General features: G+C 42.5%; 1 protein-coding gene across 1 annotated transcript in view; it reads left to right on the forward strand.

Moving 5' to 3' along the window:
- Positions 1 to 373: 373 nt before the first annotated feature.
- The window catches only part of TFAP2D (transcription factor AP-2 delta), a 58,304-nt gene continuing 41,684 nt past the window's right edge, over positions 374 to 16,993 (forward strand). Inside the window, exons 1-5 of the mRNA XM_003923108.2 lie at positions 374 to 935; positions 1,976 to 2,473; positions 5,972 to 6,032; positions 15,668 to 15,833; positions 16,007 to 16,125. Of these exons, the coding sequence (XP_003923157.1) occupies positions 897 to 935; positions 1,976 to 2,473; positions 5,972 to 6,032; positions 15,668 to 15,833; positions 16,007 to 16,125 (883 nt within the window). The 5' untranslated portion in view covers positions 374 to 896. The remainder of the gene's footprint in view (positions 936 to 1,975; positions 2,474 to 5,971; positions 6,033 to 15,667; positions 15,834 to 16,006; positions 16,126 to 16,993) is intronic.

Below are 16,993 nucleotides of genomic sequence, written 5' to 3' on the forward strand. Positions count from 1 at the left end.
CTAAATGTAGAATCTTGTCTTACATCTTTATTCCCTTGCATTTTTCCTAAATACAATTTCTTGATGATGGAAACTTGGGACTGTCCATCACCATTATTTATTTTTAAAGCTGCTGAAAACTGTAAGTCACTGCTTGATTTTGCCTTTCAAAAAGGCAGAAAGAACCCAAATTCAATGTAAATATGGAAAGAGCAGCATTGTTTCCACTTGGGCAAAGGCAGACACCCCAATCTGGGCAAAACTGATTCGGGTGGTTGTTGGAAAAAGCAGCTTTCAGCATCCAGGGAGTGGAACCAATAGGAATGAACATTACTCATATAGAAGGAAGCTTTAATTAATATATATTTCTATCCCTAATATACACATGTTGGAACTAGATCTCTAGCCTCACAATAAATGTGTGCAAATACTCTCCACAGAGATGAGTCCCCACCTCAGTCGGTATAGAAAAGCATGATAAAGGTTGGAAAAAAATGGATAAAAATGTTGAAAGAACCTCCAGTTCCTTATTAGGCGAAGATACAATATTTATTCCTTGTCTCCTGGGATAAATCTCTTCTGCCTATTGTCCTCCCAGTTCTCAGTGCTGATGCTTAATTTTCAAAACTTCTATATTACCAAGGGACCTACGACATCAGCCAAAGAAATACTCAGCAAGTACAAAATCTGTTCCAGGGAGCTGCTTTTGTGCAGAGGGAAAATTTTGTTCCTACAGGTTTTTAAGTGGGTACGAGGCAAGGAGCTATCTGATCCAGGCAAAACCATTACAATTTAGATACCTATCTATAGAACATTTTTTTCCTTTAAAAATTGGAAAATACAAGAACTTTGGATTTTTTTCCCAATTCTTTTTTTGGAGGGGGAAATTGCATCGTAAGCTTTCGGAGAAACCCAACATGTCAACTACCTTTCCGGGACTAGTCCACGATGCCGAGGTATTATTACTTTTTTTTTTCCTTTTTTTTTTTTTTTTTTTTTTTTTTTTTTTTTTTTTTTTTTGTGCGCGTGTGTGTGGTGGCGGCGGCGGTGGCGGCGGCGGTGGCAGCTTCCCCTTTCTCTAATCTATATTGGACCGTTACGTTTAATTATAATCTGTCTTTCGGGGGAAGTTAAGGAAGGAAAGGGGAGAAAGTTCGTTATGACATCTGTCGCCAGGGAGGGCAACTCTGCCACGTTAAGAAACATTTGCCATAATGAGCGGGAAAACATAATCCTAATAATAAAGGGGGGGAGGGTGAGGAGAAACAGAGACCAAAAAAAGATTCTCAGAAAAGCAAAGAAAAGGGACTGATGGGGGAGCAGTAGGTGTACAAGGGGGATGGGGGGAAACGCGCCCTTTTCGGAATGGGCTTATTCAAGGAAAGGGAAGCAGAAAAGGTGGAGTCGGATTCCCTCCCTCAAATGACTTAAGGAAGTGAGCAAGTTGAACGATTTGCACAGACTGGATTTTTTAAAATGTGTGGACAATGATTGTGAGCAGCCTGGGCCGAACATCTCGCCATAGACAGGCACAGAATTTCGATGCTGGGATCTAGTTGGAGTGGCCAGGCGGCGCGGGCCAGAGCTCTTTTCCTGTGGACTCGTTCCTCTGCTCCCCGCGGCCCCGGAGTCAGTGGCAAACCTGGATCCCAACGCCAAGCTTCCTGCACAAGTTGGGCAGGGGCTGTGTGTGTGTGTGTGTGTGTGTGTGTGCGTGTGTGTGCGTGTGTGGTGTCACCCGCACCTATATAGGGTGGGGGATTTTTTTCCGCTCTCTCGACTGTGAGGACGAGGCCGCCCACCCCCAGTTCGCCTGTTTGCAAAGGCTGTCTCTGGCGAAGACGCTGAGACCCGGCTTCGGCTCGGCCCGAGTCTTGCGCGCTCGCTTTCCTTAGAGTGCCAGAGAAAGCTCCTGGTTCTGGGAGAGCGGCGCCTTGGTTGCAAAATGACAAACCTCAAGTTTTTCTGCTCTCCCTTTTCCCCCTCTTCCTTCCAGATACGTCACGACGGATCAAACAGCTACCGTTTGATGCAGCTTGGCTGTCTGGAGTCCGTAGCCAATTCCACTGTCGCCTATTCCTCCTCCTCTCCTTTAACTTACTCCACCACCGGCACCGAATTTGCGTCCCCCTACTTCTCCACTAACCACCAGTACACCCCGCTCCACCACCAGTCCTTCCATTACGAGTTTCAGCACAGCCACCCGGCCGTCACCCCCGACGCCTACTCTCTGAACTCGCTCCACCACTCGCAACAGTACTACCAGCAGATCCACCACGGGGAGCCCACCGACTTTATTAACCTGCACAATGCGCGGGCGCTCAAGTCGTCCTGCCTGGACGAGCAGAGGCGGGAGCTGGGCTGCCTCGATGCCTACCGCCGCCACGACCTGTCCCTCATGAGCCATGGCTCTCAGTATGGAATGCACCCAGATCAAAGACTCCTGCCAGGGCCCAGCCTGGGGCTGGCCGCCGCGGGAGCAGACGACTTGCAGGTAAATAAGCATGCAGCGAATTTGTCTGCTCCCTCCCCTCTTCGCCCTCCCCCCTCCCGCCCCGTTAATACTCCGACTGTAAAGCGTCTCTCTCTCTCTCTCTCTCTCTCTCTCTCTCTCTCTCTCTTTCTCTCTCTCTCTCTCTCTCTCTCTCTCTCTCTCTCTCTCACACACACACACACACACACACATACACACGCACACACACACACACACACACACCACTTATGGAAAGTTATCAAAACAATTAGAGGAGGAGTGTGCCCCTTCTGTTTCTCTCATTGGATCCAGGCATTTCACCTGGACGCACGGGAGTCCGGCCGGCTGCGGCACTCTACCTTCGGTGGGTCCTCACAGAAGTCTTTTGTGAATCAACATTTCCGACCCTGAGGGGATGAGGTGGGGGAGACGGAGGAGTCTGGGGTTGGGCCACCTGGACTCTGAGTAAGACCCGTAAGTGATAACCAATCGTACCCTCAATCCCCGCACTTCACAGGCTCTACCGAGGCTCACCAGGTGTTTGTCTCAGAGTGAGATTGTGGAGATCTTACTACAAATAGGGGTCTGGCTTGTTGTAAGGAAATTGCTGGGGCCCTAAGCTTCAGAAAGTTTCAACAAATACACTAGATTGCTGTGGAAAGTAACGAACCGCAAATGAAAGTCTCAAAAATCTACCCCAAGATCTACAGAGTGCACTTTGCCAAGGGGTACTGTTGAGTTTAATTCTCTCTGCCTGATGTGCACCCAAAACCGCAGCCCAGTTAGATGATTTACAACTTTAGTTTTGCTCTTCAGGCCATTGCATTTAAAACGCAACTCCTAAAAAAACAAAAATGAGGAAATAAAGGTAGCGAGAGAGGGAGAAAAAGGAAGGGAGGAAGGAGAAAAGGAAGGAAGGAAGAAAATGAGGAAAAGAAGAAAAAAGGAAAGAAGGCAGGTATTCAGACACTGTGGCGGTCATCACTCAATCAGATAATCTCTCTTCTACTTTATTTCTTAACACGTTTGCACATTTTTGCCAACGATAGAATATATAATTATGCAATTACTTTGTCATAGGCGTATTTTAAACAAATGAGCCCACAAATACTCAGAAAAGAATTCAAAGACCTATATTTTTAGCTCCTTTTAGCTGAAAGTGAAGTTCTACCTGTGAGTTCCTACTTTTTCAGTCTGCACAAAGCTGGCCACCTTCTTCACACTCTCCAGGACAAATAGGGAAATATTCTAAGAACACAAGTTGGAGACATAAGAGATCCCTTGTTGCGCACAGAAAATCTTTTCTCCTCATTTACCTTTGAGTAGGGGATTATTTTTAAATTAAAGTGAAAGCCCTTACGGTTCCAACAAAGAGCCATAGCGGTAAGATCAGTGCACAAGAAAAAAGATTTGGCTCCATAAACCTTGACTTTCTACATTTATATTCACAAAATAATTTTATATGCTTAGGGCATTTTTACATTTTTCACAAGGATCTCCTTATGTCTCAAGAGGGAAAAAAATCTGCCATTCAATGCTTAGCTCAACTAAAACCTATTTACTCCTTTTAATAGCCACGTCTGCTGCTGATTTTTTTGTATCTGTACAAATTTTTTTTCTGTGCTAGGCACAAAGCCGGGCATTTTTCAAAAGAGGGGATTAGAACATTTGCAAGCACCAGACAAAGAGCGAATCCCGTGCAAAAGGACACCGTAGTGTATCCAATTTTCGACTTAGTGCCATTCAACTGGTCATTTATGCAATGTCATCTGACCAAACAACATGTTTTACTTATGAGGGGAAAAAGTTTGTTAAGTGAAGAAACCAAGATTCGTTTCTTCTAAGAAAATAAGCATTGTAACCGTGCGCCAGAGAGTGGGAGGGAAACTGGTTCACTCTCTTGGAGAGATTTGAGACCACTTATCATATACATTTCAGATATTTTGAAACCTTTTCTTCAGCCTGTCTCTTTTTCCACATATAAATGTCCCTTTTCTCTTTTATTACTCATACTGAAGCAACATTGCTCATACTAAGGGACACACGCCAAGATTCTAGAAGAAATAGTGTACTGTGTATGATATATGTTAATACCTTTACATAGATATATCCATGTATGTATATATCATATTGTATATTCATATTTATCTATGTATCTAATCTACAAATGCTATGTAACAAGTTTTTAAATCTGACAAGTTATTTTCTTCCACTGTTCTTGCACCAAGTTGGCAGAATGAAAAAGAAAGTCATAGCTACTGTTAAAACAAGAAATGGGGAGGGAGTGTGTGGAAGAAACCAGTTTCTCTCCTTTTATTTCTTCCTTTTTAAAACATTCATCAGCATATGCCTCATTTCAAATGCAACAAATGTAAATATACTTTTCCCTGCACAGAATTTTAAGTGAAAGTCCAATGGTTTGGAGGGCGGTCTAAGTCTGCCTAACAGATGCAAACAGTCTTGTGGCTTCAGTTCCATCTTTGAGTCCCCTAAAAAGATTTGCTATGGCCAACAAAGGAAACTGTCACACCTTTTCCCATCACCGCTTTAATTTATGCTCAGTCTCCAAGTTTTTTTTTTTTTTCATATTGATTTGATAATCACTTTAAGGCAGAACATTTAAAATAAGAAAGAGCTCGTGAGTTGGTTGAAAAGGGGGGTCTTACAGGCCTGCCTCAATATGGTGAAAATGGGGAGGCGAAAGGGAGCCAGGGTTGTAAAGGTTGTTTTGTAAAGTGGGTTTTTATTATGCACCGACTCTCTCCGCATTTACTTAACTCTTCACGGGCTGTTGGGTAGGTTAACACCCTTCAAGGCCTCTTTCATGTCCAATACCTCGTTTGTTTGTAAAGGAAAATGAGCCTTTAACACATTTCGATTTGGGGGGGAAAAAAGACAGACAGGGAGAAATTTTTATTTTTCTTAACCCAAAATTAGCCAACCCTTTCCATCTTTCCAGCTCCAGGGATTCCTCAATCCATTAGGACCTTGAAGATCTACAGTGAGTGAATCTGAAGGTTTTTCCTTCATAAGGCCCATTTTGGGTAGCACTATAGGATGTTCCTACATTTGGAGTAAAACAGAACCTCCATAAGACATCCTGAATCCTGCATATGAAATAGCTCCTCTGCGTCCCCAGGAAACCCACAGCCCCAGACTTGACACTGAAGGTGTAATTTGCCCTACTCAGAAAGTGCTGAGTGTACACTGTTTGTATATATGTTGTGTGCCTTGATGGGGACTCAAAGGGCTTCTCATTCTCTTGTGCCAAGATGAAAGGCTCCCGGGCACTTTGAAGTGTAATATTGTATGGTGATGTAAAATGCATACCTTAAGATTTATACAACTTTCAGATTGTGGATGTTTTTGAAATTTTTAAAAAATGTATTTCAGCTCAATGGTTGCTTTTAAATGTCTACTGAGAGAGTTTAGGAATGGGCTAGTCAAAAAGACTTTACCTACATGGTCATACATATCAGTGTCCATTTGAGTAATTTTATTTCTGTTTCTTTTATTAAGGGCTCTGTGGACACCCAGTGTGGGCTTGTTCTCAATGGCCAAGGTGGAGTGATAAGAAGAGGTAAGTAACAACATGTTAACCCTAGACATTCTTCTCTTATTTGTTACTTTGTTTAGAAGATCTGGTGGTGCTCAGATTCCTTTTCTGATGATTAAGAAAACAATTACTCTTAGTCAATTATTCTAATCCAACACTGGGATATCCACGTTTAAAAGCCTTCTTTCTTCCATTAAGATTTGAACCCAGGCTGTGCCCAGAAGCCTTGTGATAGGAGATATTTGTTGCTCCTCACAGAGCAGTGACAGAACCAAAGTTAGAGGCAGAAGGAAAGAAAAAAGAGAAAGAAAGAAAAGCTTCTCACACTCCCTTCCCCCAACACTAATACCACATCCTCAAGCAGAATTTCTGGTCTTTTTAGCCCTAAATGTGCCAGCCACAGCCTGAGTGTTTGAGGTGATGGTGTTAGCTTGAGGCTTCGAGGGATTCTGTGAAAGGCTAGATCATTGAGGCTTTAGGGGAGGCTAATGAAACACCAATATTGTAGCTGGCCTTATTTTTCTAAGTGTCCAGAACATTTCTTTCTTTAAGGGAGAGTGTGAGGAGGAGGTGGTGTTAACTGTACTGGATAAAGCTTTCTTGTTCCCATCTGTTGAGGAAAACATCTGAATCCAGAGTTACCCATGGAATTGGAAGGTGGGGGAAGGCAAGAGGAGAGAAGAAAGCTGTTGCTTTCAGCTTGGGCTGCATTTCAGATGTTCCATTTTGATAAAAGGTTTTGAACTATGACATTCTCAGGGCCTTAAGGCAGTGCAGATTTTGCTAGCTTCCCCTGCTTAACTGTACCCAAAGCCTCTGAAGTTTATTTTCCTAGCAAGCTGAGTAACCCGAGCAGCACACAAGGCAAGAGGGACCAGCTGTTATCCCAACTTCATACGAATTAATAAGATGTGCCCTATTCACCAAGATTAATTCCTGCTCCAGGGCCACAGTTGTCTGCAGTAACAGAACACTAAAAACTAAGTCACTTCTGATGGGACCAAATAAGTGTCCTTCAATCCCTCTCCATCCCTTCCAAAGCTTCTTGAAAGATTTGCTTTTCTGGGTAAAGAAATGTGCTGGTAAAAATAAGTTGATTCTTTCAGGTTTAAACTCAAGATTTTATATTCCAATGTCCAATGTAAATTCTATTTAACCTAGTGGGTAAAGAAAACAAAGGTTGCTTTCCTTTTGGAACTTGGCTTTTGTTCTAGTGGATGCTGGGAGTTTACATAAAATTTAAAAGGGCTGCTCAACTCTTGTTTCACCCAATGGAGATTAAAATACACACACACACACACACACACACACACACACACACACACACATTAGTGGTACAGCTCCACAAACATTTTTTAAATTAGAAATACTAAGTTTACCAGCCACCCTGGTTGGTACTCAGACATATTGAAATGGCACAAAATAGGCCCAAGACTAATGAATACTGAATACACTCTGTTGGTGGAGGGAAAAAAAAAACCCTGCACGGTGAAAAGGAGGCCAGGTGAGATGTGCTGATCGGGGTCTGTTGGGACGGGTAAAAAAACTAAAGGTCGAGCAAAGAGCACTCAGGACGCATAGAGACGTCGGTGGTGCTGAAGGACAGCGCCACTAATTAGGGACGGGAGCCCGCTTCTCCCACAGTCGGCCTCTTGCTACTGCAGCTTCGCATTCAGTTCCAGACTCCTACCAAGATCAACTTCTCAAATGCCTCGAAACTGCATCTGAGCATAAAATACCGGACAGAGGGTGGAATTACTTGAGGGTGAGGACGGGAGCTGAAGAGGAAGCCGCTTTGGAATCAATTAAATTTCCGGAGAGAGATTTAGGGAACACTCTAACCCCCTCACCCAATTCCCAAGAATGGCCAAAGCTCTTAGGTATCTCCAAGATGTTAGGTACTTTATCAGAGCCACAGAAATGGTCTTCCTTACGTTATGCTTTATTATTCTTGTAAATATCAGTCCCTATTAGTTTCACCTTAAAATCGTTGTTGAATCTCTACTTGAAACCAAATATTTATGTCATTTGAGAACAGTGAAGCTCCAAAGAGACAGGGAATGTAACTTGGGGTTTATGTCTGTCTTATTTGATTAAACCCTGCTTCGCAGGAATTCAGATTTTAGCTGCTGAGTTTATTCCATTTCCACGTGTCTTAGAGAAAGGTCAGTTAACCTAGTTGAGCCTTGGAAAGGAGAGTGTGTGTCTGTAAGTGTCTGCTTTACACGAAACAATCAATGTTCATGACAATTTAAAAGTGGATAGCAAGGAAGTGTACTCCCAAAATAGTGTATATTTTGCTGCAGCCTGCCCAGACCCTCATCTCAGAACTCCCTTTTACAAAACCCTAAAGAAGTTTATTTTCTCAATTGTCATGGTAGTATACAGGATCCCTAATATCTACAGCTCAGACTAGTGTTCATCAAAAGTCAGGAAGACATTAACTCAAGTACTCTGCTATACTGCCATACCTCATATGACCCGACATTGTCTAACAGCTTAGATAAGAATTTTTTTTTTCCAGTTTATGCTTTACAGATGACTCGGCACATGAAACATGATTTCTTGAAAAGCGCAACTTTTCACCATTTTCTCTCTTCTGCTAAGTTCCCGGATTAATTTACATTTCTAATGATTTCTAGAATGTACTACGGGAGGTTCCACTTTCAAAGATCCCAAATGGTGTTCTTGAAGAAATATAGGTGTCTATGTACTTTACATGAGCTAATCAGGGATATTGTCCTGGTTTGCAGTGGCGTGGAGGGCTTGGGCGTGCTCACTCGTTCTTTACATTTGGCGACTTCAACTTGTAAAGAACAAAATAGCGTTGCCCTGACTCACTTTGTTAAGTGGCAATTACATTATTTTAGTCTGTAATGAAGGCCTGATAGCCAAAGAAGGCGTAGAAGAGGGGACAGCAGCGAGGTAATTACCACCTAGATAAAATATTTGCCACCGCCTCGGAGGCGCAGCTCCCTGCGCGCTCACTCTCGGTTAATGGTGTGCGCGATTTTGCCCGCAGCTCCGCCACTCCAACCATCAGAACCAATAATCTTTACTTTACCCTGTGCTCGAGTATCGATAGCTTCTTTCGCCTCGGGCATAGGCTTTGATATGTTAATATTACTGAGTAGCAAATTCTGCAGAGATCATATTAATGTTGTACGTACAGAGTGGAGCTTTGCCTTCGTTGAATATTCAGATACCGGGTTTCAAAAGGCATCTCTTGAAGAAATGAGGCTTCTATTTACAGGAGTCGTCTGTGTTTTTAATCATTAAAAAAAAAAAGAAAGAAAAATCCACTCTTTTTTTCCTCCTGAATCTTCTGAGGCTTCCTTATGGCCCCCTCCCTTTTGTCAGGCACCGGTCCCTTTCATTTCGTGCTCTGGGTGTTTAATAATAAGTGAACAGTGTTGATGACGATGGTGATGATGAAGCTCATAATGAATGAATCCATATTGGAATCGCAGGGTGGGGGTTCAGCTGGGTAGTGGGCTGTGGACCTCAGAAGTGGGCTAGATGAGAAGACCTAGCTTTTCTTTACGTGGGTGGAAAGTGACATTTTGGCCCTGGTCTCTTTTGTGAAATCGGGATGGCAACTAAAAAAAGGGGGCGGGGGGTGGGAGAGAAAAAAAATGAAAAAAGTGAAGAGGGGAAGCGCCCTTGTTTCGCTTTGTGATCATTCTGCCTTGCAGCCCCAGGCTAATTTCAGAAGCTTAAATACTGCCGTAGCCTCTGGGCCACGCGAAGAGGGAGCGGACCCGGCCACGAGCAGGCAGGAGCGCTTTCCCGATTGCCCGTGGCTACACAAAATACAAACTACTTTGAATCAAAACATTTTTGGGGAATTAATATGATCTGAACTCTGCACGTTTTAAGAGAGTTGAAGTTTGTCAGATCGCTTAGAGGTGACTGGTACGCCAAGGCGAAGGCATTTACGCTGCGGTACAAATATTGTCAAATCTGATTTAATTTCTTTAAAAAAAAAAAATGCTTCCTTGAAATGGAGCCTTAGCTTCAATTGCCCAGTCTGCCAATAACAGTGTAGAAAGACCTGACCGCTTTTCCCTTTATCCGGCCTCAAGGCCAGCAGCAGGCTGCTTGGCGGGAGGACGCTCTTTCCTCTGCTTCTCTGGGTTTCAAGAAGGCCCAGAGACTTGGAATCGGGGTTGGAGCAAGTCGTTGGCTCTTTCAGCAGCTCCCGAAGGCGTACAATTGTAGGACGGTGGGAAGCCTTGCTCTTCCTTTGTCAGTAGTCTTGGGATTCCAGATGGACTACCTGGAATCTCTGCTCTAGCAAGCCAGAACGCATCTCTAGGGTTCATCCGTTGTGGGTAAGATAGAGCCAGAGATACACCTCAAGCCTCGCCTGCCTCCTTAGTCCCCAGTGCAGATTCTGCAGGTTTGAAATTCAATCTCCTTTATATAAAATCTAAAACGTGTACCAAAGCATCCAGAGGCATGCTTTGTTGGAAATCTTTTTTGAGGGTTGAGGGTTGTAGAGGGGAAGAGGTGGCTCTCCCACAGCCTACAGCCTTTTCTCTAATTTCTTCAACTGCTTTGAAAAATCAACAAAAGCCAACACACTTTCTGCATTGGGAAATCGGGATTAATTTCTCCCCCATATACATACACCCCAATACACACCGTTACACACCCACCACCACATTAAACCAGCCAGTCTCTTCACGCAGACCTCTCTTTCTTTTGTTCTGTCTAGAATCTACAAAAGGAGAAGCTCATTCGGCCCTAGTAATCCAACTATATACCTGTAATGCTATATCCTTCCCCCAAACAGCACAATTCGCTGCTGACACGTTATCAAAGGCCTACTTGATTGCAATTAAGTCCGCATCCTTTGCTGTTTGATTACAATTAATATCTACTGCCATGTGGGTGGGGTAACATGAGAGAGAAGGTTTAGGAAGGGTGAGAGGCTAGAGGGGAAGCAGCCGAGAATAATTCTACCCCCCTCCCCCAACTCACACGCGCACCTCGCAGAAATGCAACCGCAGAACAAACAGGGACAGGAAATTCTTGTAATAGCTTACACATTTTTAATGTGTCAGAAAAAACGAGCGATCACTGGAGATGAAGAAGGGGAGAAGAAAAATCCCTGCCGTTTGTATTTCTTTCATTTGAATTGTAAACATCTGTTTGGCTGTAAGGCGAACAGAACATTTATTTTGCTCTCAAGATTTGGTCTAATTATGTCAACACCGACGCTGCGACGAGTGGGGCGGCGCTGTGGCTTTGGAGAGGATGCGCGCACCGGCCCAGCGCCCGGAAGCCCGCTAGGAAGTATTGATCGCACCTGGAGATCGCGCGGGGTCTCTCGCCACAGCCGGGTGCGTTCTGAGAAGGGGGAGGCGCGGAGGCCGCGCGTGTGGCTCAGAGGCAGATTTAGAGGCTCCAGGGAGCCGCGGCTCCTTGGAGACAGCCGCCGCTGTTTCCTCTACCCTAATAGCCTGGAATGAGAAGAGAAAAAGCTCACCCAGGCGCCGGGGCTTGGCTTTCCTATCCAATTGCAGCACTGACGGTGGCGGGGCGGGAAGGGGGCTGGGCCGGTGGTGTCTTGTCCTACTTCCCAGCTCACACCCTACAAGGTGGTAGTTGTTTAAAAAAAAAAAAAAAAAAAAAAAAATGGCGGGGTTGGGTGGCCTATAATTAGGTTGCTAAGCGCTCGTGAATCCATATCCAGTTGCACCTGTTTACAAGCTGGGGAGATAAGTAGAGCAGGTGTGAGCGTCTTCATTGTTCAGATGGACAGAACAGACTGAGACCCAGAGTCATTCTCTCAAAGTTGCATGGGTCGCTAGTTGGCCAAGTTCTTACTTGTAGCCCAGTACTCTTTCCACGCCCCACACTCTGTCTGCCGACACTGGCCCAGATGTCCCCAGCTCTGCAGAGGTAGAGCCACCCCATGCTTCTTCAAGCCGAGTAAGATTGAGCAAGATATGCCAGCTGGAGGATCTGCATTCATGTATTTTGTGCCGTTTTATCACACCTGAGCCAGAAGTCTCTGGCTGACTTCTTCCTGTAGCTATGGCAAAATTATTCCTTTTATGAAAGCCATGTCCTAGGCAAGGGACCTTGAATAGATAGTTTCTGATTTCTTACCAGTGTTACCATAGCTACCCATTAGAATTTGCAGCATCGCTGAAAATAGAAAGCCCTATCTCCAAATTCCAAATTTAAAAACAGTGAACTTTATGAAAGTATTGTTTCTGTGCACTGTATATGGAAAAGAGATAAACTCTGGAAAAGAGAAGTTCTGCATGAATACACTGGCAGTAGTACCAAGACATTCCTAACTGGGATGCTGAATCTAGAATGTTTATCACATAATTTCAATAAAAACTAACATGCCACATAAGCACCGTGAGGAAGTTCAACTAGTAACACTGGAGATGACTACTGTAAATGGCTTGGTGTGGGCCAATGTTTCATAACATTCTTCTTTGAGATCTCATCATTATCATCCATAGTCTGGATTCCCTTAAAGAAGTCTCACTCCCTCAGTACCTTCAATCTAAAGGCAAAACCCTGGTGATATTGACCTATTACTTTTTTCCACTTGCCTCAAGAATAAATCACTGAGAAGAAAGATATTAGGTTCCCCATGTTGCTGTAAACTCTACAAGTTGCCACATCTTTAGCCAGGACTAGAGAGTTCCCCAAGGCTGCAGCAATGCCAACTATCAAAGCAGCAGAAATTCCCTTTAAAGATGCTGTGACATAAAAAATAAAAGACTCTAGAGTTGATGGCTAATCCTGAATACAAAATAAATCCTTCAGGCAATTTATGTGTGCATACAGAATACTCTTAATATGCAGCTTGTGTAACTTACCTAATAAATGCCTACTTGAGCATAAGCCAGAAGCCCAACCTAGATGTAGGAGAGGGATACTCTGGGTCCAGGGAATTAGCATGTGGGTAGATAGCAGACTCAGTGGCTTCCCTTGGAGCAGCTGGCTTTTAGCACATGGGGTTTGCTTTGCCAATGTCTTCCAGTTGGGGAGAGTCTGATCTAACAACTTCTTTTAAAAAGTGATAATCATCTACATCTCCCTAAATTAGGTTTTTAATCCACTGAAGATTTGTAAAGATAGGAAAGTTCTAAAATTGTGTTATTCCCTCCCCTTAGTATCCAGGAAAATAATTCATACATATTCTCAAATGCTCTGTTCTCTCACTCACCATAAACTTGAGGCTAACTGGCAACTGGGTGAGATTCCCTGTCCTCATTTGTATACTGACAAGTGTGCAAGAAGAGAGGAGAGTTTATGTGAGAATATAAATTTGCTTATGGTTCATAGTGACTGTGAGTAGAGGCCCATTTTTAAAAGAGTGCTATGCGAATCTTGCATACAGACATTGATTTCTGTTTGTTCACTATATTTGCTTTAGACCTACCTAATTCCTAAAATAATCAGAATCATGATTATCACAGTATGACTCTAAAACACAGATTCATTAATACCTACCTTGCTTTCCTGTTCATCTCAAATTTTAAGAAATCATTTAAGAATTTATTTTTGGAATGTATTTTGCATCTGTAAGTACAGAGTGAAACCATTAAAAAAAAAAGTGAAATGGTAATCTCAGGTCCCCCAGGAATCTAGGGGAATGTTTTTATTATTGTCATTGGATTTGGGCTTTAAACTTACTAAGAATATGAAGAGGGGAAGTACAGGAGAATTTGTTTGTAGCTCCTAAAGCAGGTGTCTACATGGTTTACCACTGTACTGGCTACAAGTTTGATGGCAAAAAATGGATTTTAGTTTGACAATTGAGATTATGAACTCTCCGATTTCTAAGTGGAGACAAGTTTTCAGGCGCTGGCATGGAGATTTTAGCAGAGTGCACAGGACCCAAATTCTAGCCTGAAGATGGTTGGCTATCCTGATGTTCCCACTGTTTACTCTCCTGGTTTTTGTTTGTTGTTGTTTGGAGAAGGAGTTTCAAGCATTCAGCTTTGGAATGCTGAGGGAGAAATATCCTGGTCTCTAGCACTTTCAGGCGAAACATGGGTGTTCAAAAGACAGTCAGGAAGAATTCCAAAAGGTACAGGGGTAGAAACATTTTAAGAGTGGGGCAAGGTTAGCCTTTTCTGTCTCCTCAGGTTTGGGATCTTTTTGCCTTTTTAAATGTCCTACCAGGGTCCTTTGCAACCCACCCCAGAAAACATAACAGAATCTGATTGCCAGAATTTCTACCACCAATGTAACATTCTATATGTGCTGGTTAGTAAAGGAAGGTGGGAGATGCCTGGGAGGAAAGTGGTAAGTCCTAGTTCAGTGCTTCTCAAACTTTAATGAGCAAGTGAATCATCTAGGGATCTCATTAAAATGCAGATTCTGACTCAGAAAGTTTGGAGTTGGGCCTGAGATTTCGCACTTCTAACAAGTTAAAAAGTCAAAATATTTTGGACAACACTCTTCTGCCCATATTTCTTCTCCTGTCTACTTTTTTAAACCTCTTTTTTTCCTCATAGAACTTCACCCTTTTCTGGAGATGGGTCATAAGATTTCCCCTAACTGAAGAAATAAAATGCATGATCAAAAAAGCCAACTTTGAATTTGCCTCTGACCCTTAAAAATTCTGCCTTCAGATCGCCCAGTGCATGAGGCAGTTTTGAATCCCGGAACCAGATAATCAGCATGCTAGCAGGGTGGACATTGGCCCCAAAGTCTTACAGTGGGGGAGGAGTTGGAAAGTGGGAAACTCTTCTCAGACATGATCACCACTGGATCCTCAAGTCTGCTTCAATAATTGTTGACTGCCTTAGGATAGAGAATATAAACTATTCCTGGAGGAGACTGAAGCTCGAGGGTCTTTCTGGAGCTTGGAGACAGAAAACTTCTGTTCCAGGAACTCCAGCATGGCAATACAGTGTATTGCCTTAGTGATTTTGCTACTGACAATTTGTCTTGTTCCCTAATAGTAATAATGACGATGACAATTACAAGAATATTATCAGGAAACATTTAGTAAGTATTACTATTACTATGTTCTAGGTCTTGTGCTGTTTGCCTTTGTGTGCTGATATTGAAGGCTGGCATTTAATAGAGGTATTATCAACTGTATGGGTTGGAAATTTCTGGCAATGAGTAACTGGTTTTCAGCAGTGCTTGGGATTGAGTGACTGTGGTGCCTTTACTTGACAGATGGATGAGAAAAAGATGGCAGTTTTCAAACACGTTGGAAAGGACAATAATGGTGGATAAAACATTTTCATCCATTGTGTACATCGTGCATCTGTGTGTTCACAAACACACAACCCTGTATAAGTAATACCTAGACTTTGTGGAGTTAACTATTGAAATTCAGGTTTTTAATTAATTGAAGTGTTTCTTAGTGTGGATGCTGCCGAAATTAACACTGGTGAATCAATCTACACTCCAGAGGATGCCAATGTTTCCTAAAATTACAATTGTACACTCACTGACATTTTTTCAAACATTGGAGAGACAACTTCCCGAGTAGTATTTGAAAGAACATTTAGAACAACTCTCCGAAATGATCTGGGTTATATATAAGTACAACTGTTAGCATATATTCCCAAATCCAGAATAGTCTCTTGATGTTTACTGCCTCTCATGCAGTTAGCTTCTTTCACTGTCACTAATATGTTATATACTTTTTTCCCTCCAAGGTGGGACCTGTGTGGTCAACCCTACAGATTTATTTTGCTCTGTCCCTGGCCGTTTGTCCCTTCTCAGTTCTACTTCCAAATACAAGGTGACCATTGCTGAGGTAAAGAGGCGCCTCTCACCACCTGAGTGCCTCAATGCTTCACTCTTGGGAGGCATTTTGAGAAGGTAAGACAACGCTGTTTTCTGGCACAGAATGTCTGTTTACTAACACCATACCCTCTACCCTTAGTCCTCATTTCTTCCATCTGATATTGTATTCCCCGTGTGGGTCAAGTCATCTCATAATTTTCATCAGAATGTGAAATTTCAAAACCTAGTTTTTGTTTGTTTTTATACAGAGCAAAATCGAAGAATGGGGGCCGCTGTCTGAGAGAGAAGTTGGATAGGCTTGGCTTAAACTTGCCAGCAGGAAGACGGAAAGCAGCTAATGTCACTCTCCTCACTTCTTTGGTCGAAGGTATGACTTTTCAGTTTGGCAAAATAATGCTGGAAAAGTTGGCAATTCTTTGAAACTCAGGTTTCTTAGATTATGCTGTTTTATTTTTGTCTGTACCATTAAGCAAGTCAGTTAACAGTTAAGGTAAATTTCCTAAATTATCTTGACAATGATGATTAAATTAGACTTAAAATAAGATTTAGATAATTCATAAAATAATACTTAATTTACTAATCTTGGTGGTATTAGAAAAGAAGACAATGGAAGGTTTGGATACTTCTCCAAATATCCTCTAAATAACAGCAACATGAAATTGGCAAGGCTCTTATTATTTGTATTATTGTTTATTTTAGAGTTTAAGTAAATCTAACTTAACTCATTATAATTCAGTACAACATGACCTATAGGAGAAACATCCTTTATGAAGAGTTCACAGGAGTCTAGACATGATACTGAGACTGAAGGCATATTGTATGAATCCTAGTAGACCTCTCTTAAGACATGCTGAAGTTTCATGGCTGTATGGGTGGAAAAGCTCAACTCATTCAGAGAGAGGTGTAGATTAACCAGTAGTACAGAGAGAGACGTGGAAATAAATATATTCCCAGAAGTTGTTTTCTTTTCTCCCCAACTTACTTTTTCTCTTTTTTTAAATCTTATTAAGATCTAAACTTTACATATACTTATTCAATCTTCTTTTAAGGAGAAGTATTATTGAAAGCTTTTTTTTTTTTAACATCATAGGGAAACTTCTGAATATCAAAGGAAAGTTCTTCCATCACACAGAATACTATTGTTTTAAATATAAAAGGCAAGGGCCTTTTGCCAAGCCTAACCTTGAACGCACCTGTGATGCTTCTTGCAATCCTTATTTGTCTGTACGTTACTG

Source organism: Saimiri boliviensis, chromosome 4 (genome assembly GCF_048565385.1).
Source record: "Saimiri boliviensis isolate mSaiBol1 chromosome 4, mSaiBol1.pri, whole genome shotgun sequence".
Lineage (NCBI taxonomy): Eukaryota > Metazoa > Chordata > Mammalia > Primates > Cebidae > Saimiri > Saimiri boliviensis.